We start from the raw sequence: 8,537 nt of genomic DNA on the forward strand, positions 1-8,537 counted from the left end.
CTCATAATCTTTCTATAAAATATTTTATTGAAAGTTTCTTAGAACGATTTCATGTTGTGTGGTAGCTACCACGATGAGTACATTTCTGGAATTATTTTTTAACGAGGTAACGAAGAAAATAGAAAAACAAAAAAATTGATACCAGGGTTAGCCGTAAGAATGAGAGCAAACAAGCTGGAGCGTGAAAACCATGTGGACTAATAAGAGAGGAAATATTGGAAGTTTCCGAGCCATGTTAATCGGCGTGTTGTTATTTTGAAAATCAGCCCGGAGCCAGTCGAGATGCAGGTAAATATTATTGGCCGAATGGAGACGAGGCCGATAGCGGAAACGGCGGTAGTTCTTATGAGCACCGACGAGGTGTTGGCTCCGTGGTGATTACGCGAACCTGGGAACGGTGGTGTTTACCCAGAGAACCATGCTGGAGAGGTGAATGATTTTGGTAGGGGTCAGTCTGCGCGCGAAAGTGTCCAACGTTGTCCGTTCGACTACTTTGCTCGTCGGCTAGTTCGTAGGACTATTCTTCCCAGGCAATCGGCCCGAGTGAGAGGAAGAGGTGTTTTCTGTTTCCTACTCGTTACACTACCACAAGCCGAAACTTATCGGCGGCTATCCTGTTCGGGGATTGCTGTCAGCGAGTTTTATGTAAGCCCTTAGATCTTAAAGAGTCTATATAAGCCGACGCTCTCGCTCAGGCAATTCCTCAGTCAAAATGCGTGCCGTTTCGTTGGTGGTGTTGTACGGCTTGTGTCTCAACGTTCCGGCTCAGAGCACTGCAATTCTCTCCAGTTGCACCGGCGCGGTCACCGGCAGCGATACCAATCAAGCCAACGCATCCAGTGTTCGACGACCGGTTACCAGTGGTTTAAATTTTACCCACAACCATACCGTGGCTGTCCCGAAACATGTCTTTCAAAAAAACGTATCCGACCTACTCGACGAAGACGAGGACGACGACGACTTGGTCGCGAACACGGGTCAGGATTTCAATCGCATGTCACTCAGACCCAGTGCGCCCCAGAATTGGATTACACAGGTGATATCGACGTTGACACCGCTTCCGGATAACCTTGGGATCGCCTGCCAGAGGGACACGCAGACATATTTACAGGAACTGAGTAACTTCACCCACTGGGCCGTCAGGAGTGAGTAATTTAACTGGTCGAACGGTCGTCGCTATTAGATTTATTTACCTCTTTACCGATATCGTTTTGTCAATTGTGCCGGTTCTTTAAACGCGAAGCTTTGCAACCGTTTCACGTAGGCGTTCCAATTGTGCTTTGAGAATTGATAAAAATTTATCGTACGTCTAACGTTGTACCGTACACTTCCGAGTAAGAGCCGGTGATGTAAATATGCATGCGAGAAAAGAAGAGTTTTCGTTCTCTCAATTAAACTGTGAAAGTTGAGCGTCAACGGTGAAGTATTTATATACTGTGAAAGTGAATGCATCGGTGGAAAATGCATCTTAATATATAATTGTGGACAGTGACGATTCATCTGACGAGTAGAAGAGGAAAAAAGTACATCACCGTACAGATTTCTTGACTCATCACAGAGGGAAAACACACGTGTGTCAATGGCGCTTGTATTAATTTTACTTTACACCGTTCCGTGGATGGTATAACACGTATACACCCGCATGATTTATTCAATGTATAAAGAAACCGTTACCTCAATATCTTTTATATACATACATTACTCGTATCGCGGTATACATGTGTATCCAATATTACGCAAGTTGAAAGAAAGTAAAAACTGGTATAGCAGTTACGCGAGAGACCATCTAGCGATCTTAAAACTTGCGCAATTAATGATCCAGTCGGAACATCGGCTCACGTCGCGTATTTTGTACGAATTACGAATTCACCGGTACATTCACGGATGTTTTATATTCACTGATTCAAAAGTTACCTAGACTCGTAACATTATCGGATTGATGCGAAGGCCTTAATTTCACTGTGACGTAAATTGTGACTCTCGGTCAAAATATGATCTGAATATACAACGTTTTTTCTCCGCCAAGTTTGAGTAATATTAATTGCAAGCAATAACGTGAGATATGGCCAGGAGTCGGGAAAGCTTGAAACAGATCATTTCGCATAATTCTTATAACGGGAGCAGCATTTTCAATTCGGTGTTCCAAAGTCTATGAATAAAAACGAATGCGTCTGTGTGTCTAGTGCTGCTGATTGAACTGCCAGTTCAAATATACTATACTGAATATTTTTTTGTGGGCTGATTGCAAAAATAAAAAAAAACATTTATAATTTTGCATCAAATCAAGTTCCTCACGCAGAAAATCATCAGACTTGAAACAGCTCCAAATTTTGCGTATTTCTATTTCTCAAGAAACGAATTAGACGAATACTTCATTCCCACCCCCCCCCCCCCCCTCTCAGGCCATTTTTAAAAAAATTTCAAGGATTCTCTACTTCAAGGAAAAATTGTGCGATTAGTACAATGCTACGCACAGATCCCATTATATTTTTACACCAGATAGTGATATTTAAAATTGTTACTTTACACCTGTGACGTTGGGTTGTCTTGAAAATTTAATGATACTATTAAAAATACAAAATATGCACGAAGCAGTTTGTTTGCGAGGTTTAAAATCGAAACGAGTTGAATTTGTAGGAAAATACACTGTTCCAAGAGACCGTACATATTTTGTACACGAATCACTAACTGATCTGAATGAGAATCATAGAATTTCGGATTATCTGCATGCGACCAAACTAACTAAAAGAACGAATCATGTCTCGCTGCGTAACAGATAAATATATGTAATTTAATGATTATTTCATCCATCCGGGAGATATGCGTGTAATATGTTACAAAGGCGTATTGTAATCTCAAGCGTGACGCGATCGACCTCAATTCAATGTTCATTACTATGAGATCTACGCTGTTTTATTCGTCTTAACGTGCTTCTCTCCTTTCCCGCAGTGATGGACGCAAGCGCAAAGTTTCCCCACGGTATTCTTATGGGGAATATCCGCAGCATGGGGGACTTCGACGAGTGTCTCTGGACGAAAACCGACCAGGAAATTGAGCCGAAGTACTGTCTCGCCTCCGTTTATAATCTGGATGTGAAGAACACGTATCCGGTGTACGACAAGCTTCAGGAAATCGTCCGAACGATGACCATCGGTCGAATGAACATGGAGACGTACGAAACGACCATGGTACGTGGAACGAAGCTCGCACATTTTATCGGAGGAAAAGAACGCGGTTTCCGAGTGCCGAAGAGGGCTTCCTTACTGTAATATTATTTTCCAAACCAGGGAACAATACCGATGCAGAGGTCAGGACGAATCGAGTGGGCCATGTGCATTCCGGCAACTTGTTCTCCGGTCGACGTTGAGATAATGCTGAACGCCGCCGGAAAGCGGATCTTCCCCGAATTGGATATCAGAGCGACGGTGCACTCGAAGGATTGTTACACGAACTCGCAGCCACAGGGCTTCTCCTTGAGGGACAAGCTCATTTTGTAAGTATAACACATCGGGGTGAAGACACTTCGGACGTATAACAACGGCTGATTTTTTCCCAGATTAAGCATGATGGTCATCGTCTCGTTGGTCGTCGTCGGGACGCTCCGGGACCAGAGTGACGGTAACAACAACGACAACCAGGACGAAGGTGAGGATGCGTTGCGAGGACACTTTTTACTTCCGAGTAAAGTGCAGAGTCAACGAATTTTTCTTACTGCCAAAGAACACGCTGGGAATTGGGAGATATTGTTTGCCGGTGATTGATCGATCGATCTATTTTTTTTTTTCAGAAAAACCGTTAAGTGTGAAGATACTAGACGCGTTCTCGTTGAAACGGTCTTGGAAAAATCTCACCGACTTTTCGCCCAGTCGGTCCAGCAGACAGATCGAATGCCTGGACGGTTTACGAGGAATTTCGTCGCTCTGGGTTGTCATGGGCCACCAGGCTCTTCTGGCGTCCTCCAGTCCTTACTCGGACAAAGTGACTTTTTTCAAAGTAAGACCATTTTCGGGTGTACGTTTCGCGTTTCGAGCCAGGCACAGCGTTTGTTGTTGCAGGGGTTGATCTTTGGCATTAAGGAAACAATAGGCTCGCGGCTGATTGTGAGCAGGATTTTTGCAAAGCCCCTCGCGAATCACGACCCACGTCTTTGTTGAAAAAGCATTAGCTCACTGACGTCAATGCAAAGTGAAATATTCAGCTGAAACTTGACAGTAATTACACGACGTGTTCAATGCGAAACAGTGGAATAATTACACATAATCCAGGGAACAGACCAGAGCATTCGTGCGCGCAAATATGCTCAAGTCTGTATGCATATTTGCGGTCGTTCGTTCAATCGGCTAAAACTTGTAAAAAATTTTTATTACTCCGAACTCATGAATCAGTAATGTTTTTTTTTTTTTTTTTTTTTTTTTATGACAAGAGAACATAAAACTTAAACATCTCGATACTCGGGATAAAATTCATACTCTCGTATACCGCAATAATGCAAATCTTTGAACTTTGAACAGCATGTTTTGGATGTTTGCGAAACGAAATCTGTTTAACGCTACCGAAATCATCTCTTAGACGCAACAGTACACCATCCTCATGATTCTCTGGAATTTCTTTTTACCCGTCGACACTTTTCTCGTCATCGGCGGCCTCGTTCGGTGTTACAACCTGATGCCAGGATTGGAAAAGCGAACCGTAAATCACTGGAAAAGTGCCATTACAAGGTATCTCAGACTGACGCCGGCACTCCTGGTCGTTATCGGTCTGTACGTATCAGTTATGTACAGAATATCGAACGGACCGCTATGGAATCGGCACGTTGGCGAAAACAAGGTCGCTTGCGAATGGAACTGGTGGAAGACCGTCTTCTACGTAAATAATTACATATACAACGAGCGTGAGGGATATCACTTGGTATGTTGAATTATTCTTCATATGATTTAAATCAGCCGAATAAGAAATTAGAGAAAAAAAAAATATCAAAAAAATCTGGCTCAAAGTTCCTTCCAAACTTGATTAAGTACGAGTACCATAAGTACTTGGTAATAAAATAACCTATGACCAAATTTGTAGGTTTGCAACTGATTAGATAACTGACAAGACTACACTGTGGAACTGTCAAGTTGAACAGCTTGTAAGTTTCAAAAATTTTCATCGCTCATTTTCATCGTGATTTCAGTGCCTGCTCCAATCCTGGTACACGTCCGTGGACATGCAGCTGTACCTGTTGGCCCCGTTGCTGATAGTGCCGCTGTGGCGTAATCCCAAGCTGGGCATGACTCTCCTGATAACAGTGGCTGGAATCGCGACTGCAGTGGAATACGCGACGATTGTGTTGAACAAGTTACCGGGTCTACCGATAACGATGCACTCGGAGTAAGTTGAACGGCACTGGAACGCCTAGGGCTATATTTAAATCAGGACTAATTGTGCCAAAGTCCGTGTCTTTTGCGTCGAGAATAAGACTGCAGAACCGTCGGTTATCCAATGGCTTAACCGCACGGCGCATAACATAAGTAGAAAGTGTGCAACACGTGGGTACGCGCCGATTACGAGGTTCCGTAGTATCATCGGTGTGTTGTGTTATTGTGTCGGGAAAGTTGAGGTTCTCTGCAACACATTCCACCGATCTTAGAATTGCGATAAGTCGGTCTCCAGTCCCGTTGCAGTTAAATTCTCGCTAACGAGTCAACCTGCGAAATCATTCTTCATTTCACTCATACTCACATCTCGTTCCTTTTCAGCGACATTGCGATTCTCACCTACGTACGAACTTTCTATTTCGTTTCCCACACCAGAGCGATGCCCTATTTGATCGGTATTGCAACGGGGTATCTAATGCACCGGTACAAGAGCATCACTATGTCGAAGGTAGGACAGCTGTTCGACATCACACACTTGTCTGTTATTCTCGTTATTAACCTTACCGCTTCGCGTGGAACCTTGATTCCAGACGATGCTGAGCACAGGCTGGCCATTGGCGATGCTTGGACTGTTTTGGCCTCTCTTCGGATCTCTGGGTTATCTGGCAGTCGATTATCCGCTTGGATCTTGGAGACACGCGTACTTCGGAGCGTTTCACAAGACTGTTTGGGCCGTGGCCATTTCCTGGATAATTGTCGCCTGTCATAACGGCTACGGAGGTTCGTTTTCGACATTGAAATATCTGCGTCACAGGAGCTTGCGTTCCTTGCAGGAAGGTGGATTTACTAAAAAAAAAAAAAAAATTATCACTTCTTTCAGGACCGGTCAACGCGTTTCTTTCCAGCAGGGTATTGAAGTTCCTCTCAAGAATATCGTATTCCGTATTTCTGCTTCACCTGGGAATCCTCGTGTGCTTCACAGGATACCTGAGAGTTCCGAAGCATACAGATTTTCCCTCAATAGTGAGTACAACCTTTTCTTCTTGGATTTGAGATACGACGTCTAAAGTTATCGGCAATTCCATTGTAAAGCATGAAACTATCTTTATCCCTAAAATATTTCAGATGAAGGAGATGGTCGGTGAACTGAGCGTCGTTATCATCCTGTCGATCATCCTTCATCTCAGCGTCGAGGCGCCGTTCGCGGAACTGTCTCAAATAGTATTCAGAAAAACCAAGCGGGAAGTGAAGAAGTTAAAGTAGCTTTCGACTAACGTTATTACCCGATGTCGATGTCGCTCGTAGAATCGCGTCGTTTACCCAAAGTGCCGCTATCATAACGGGGCATTTATTGTTATCGATATTTATATAAGTACCACTCGGCAACATTCGAGCTGGGAAAAAGACAAATGAGTGAATTATGTTGTTGTATATATGTTGTATATTGTACGTAGGTATTTATTTTTACGAATGGCGCTAAGCTGAGACGCCTGCGACGTTCACTTGAGTAGCCTGTATAAATAAAACGAATATTCTTCATGTTATATAATATAATCAGGCGTCGACGTTATTCCACCAAATCCATTTCCAAGCGTATCTAGCCCGTGCGAGGTTCTTCCTGCTTCGGATTTCGCTATTCCCGAATATTCGGACTCCGGTTCCTGTATTAGGGACGGGACGTCGCGTCTCGTCTCGTTGGTAGGCTGGTTATTTCTCGTCTACTCTCGGCGAAGGAGTGTACATACGTACACCTCGGCATTGTTGATTTCAACGTGAGTGCCGGCTTGTACAACAAGGCGCATGCCGTACGCTTCCATGGTTGAAACGTGCGTCGACTGCGAAGGTCCGACGAGGAAGACGCGTCTCCTCGAGACGACGGCGTCGCCGCTCTTCTCTGTTGCCAAAATAAATAGCACGAGTTCGTTGAAACTAAAGTACACGTGCCACGTACCTCTCTGCTTGGCTAGAGACGCGGCCTGGTGGTTCTTCATCTCTGCGTGATGGCGCACCTGCCAGAGACGAGCTACGTTCTGATTTTACAAATTCTCGATACATTTTCCCCACGTAGCTCGAGATTATTCCCTGACAAATAAATACAAAGTCAATTTTAAGCCTAATTCTTATCACATTTGTCGGGGAGCTTCGCTCCGTGACAAGAGCATGGATTTCCATCAGGATATAACCAACGAATCGATCTCGTTCGGTCCGTCTGTTCGTAATGTCATCTTCGCAGTGGAAACTGGTAGCTTCGTGAAAATTTTCTTTATTCGGAACCGGATTGTCGGCCACGTTACTGTCGCGTTTTCGAGAGGCTAGCTGCAGGGATGCTGTCGACGACAACGAGAAACATCCGATGACCTCCCGCGGTATTTGCATAGTTGGATATTCATGTGGGCAAAGCCGTGCACGGTCATGTTGTACGTATATACCATTATATATATATATATATATATATATATATATATATATGTATATACACACGTGTACGTCTGCCAACGCTGATCTAGGAATGTCCTCTGCTTGCGCGGGTCCCAATGTGCAGGATCATCTCATCGTCAGCATCCTGCTCCTCATTACAGAAGTACGGCGTACGATTTAATTGCAAGGGGGAATTGCGAATCAATGGTTTTTTCATCCATCGACGGATAAGACACGAGGAGGGAATTTAATTCCGATGGAAATTATTCCCTCGGTCGATCTTGTACAAGCAGCAAATGGCAGGACACTCGTGAACACGGAGATAACTCTTAGATCCTGAGCGAGTTAAAAGAAATACTTGAGCCAATATTATCAATCAATTTGTCGTCTTTGCTAATGAAATAAGACTGTGGTCTCCCTTTGCTTTACCCACCCTCTTTCCCTCCGGTCCTCCCTCCGAGTCTTGGCTCTCGTATTCTCGTCATCTCCCTTCGCTTTGCTATAACTCTTCAGTAATTACTACGATTATTTACAAGATTGTCTCTGGAGATTGAAGAAATACAAGCTTCAAGCGGATCTCGGGATCCGGAGCCTTGCCAGAGGGTTTAATCCGATCAACGCGGGAAACGAGGTGACTATTCGTCTGTAATTTTATTTCCTTTATCTTCGATCTCACCGCGATTAACGAGTGCGTGTCGTTTTTCTTCCGGAAACCGAGAATTGAAAAAAAAAAAAAAAAAAAATGAAAATAACAATAATAAG

General features: G+C 43.9%; 1 protein-coding gene across 1 annotated transcript; it reads left to right on the forward strand.

Annotated features, from left to right (window-relative positions):
* The first annotated feature begins 442 nt into the window (after positions 1 to 442).
* LOC124185522 (nose resistant to fluoxetine protein 6-like) lies at positions 443 to 6,911 on the forward strand. The gene is made up of 11 exons (XM_046576387.1): positions 443 to 1,145; positions 2,950 to 3,188; positions 3,288 to 3,493; positions 3,557 to 3,645; positions 3,788 to 3,993; positions 4,570 to 4,908; positions 5,174 to 5,370; positions 5,739 to 5,865; positions 5,948 to 6,137; positions 6,238 to 6,380; positions 6,483 to 6,911. Exons 1-11 carry the CDS (start codon positions 713 to 715, stop codon positions 6,618 to 6,620), a joined length of 2,307 nt encoding a protein of 768 aa, XP_046432343.1. The 5' UTR covers positions 443 to 712; the 3' UTR covers positions 6,621 to 6,911.
* Positions 6,912 to 8,537: the final 1,626 nt, after the last annotated feature.

The sequence above is a fragment of the Neodiprion fabricii genome, chromosome 6 (genome assembly GCF_021155785.1).
Source record: "Neodiprion fabricii isolate iyNeoFabr1 chromosome 6, iyNeoFabr1.1, whole genome shotgun sequence".
Classification (NCBI taxonomy): domain Eukaryota; kingdom Metazoa; phylum Arthropoda; class Insecta; order Hymenoptera; family Diprionidae; genus Neodiprion; species Neodiprion fabricii.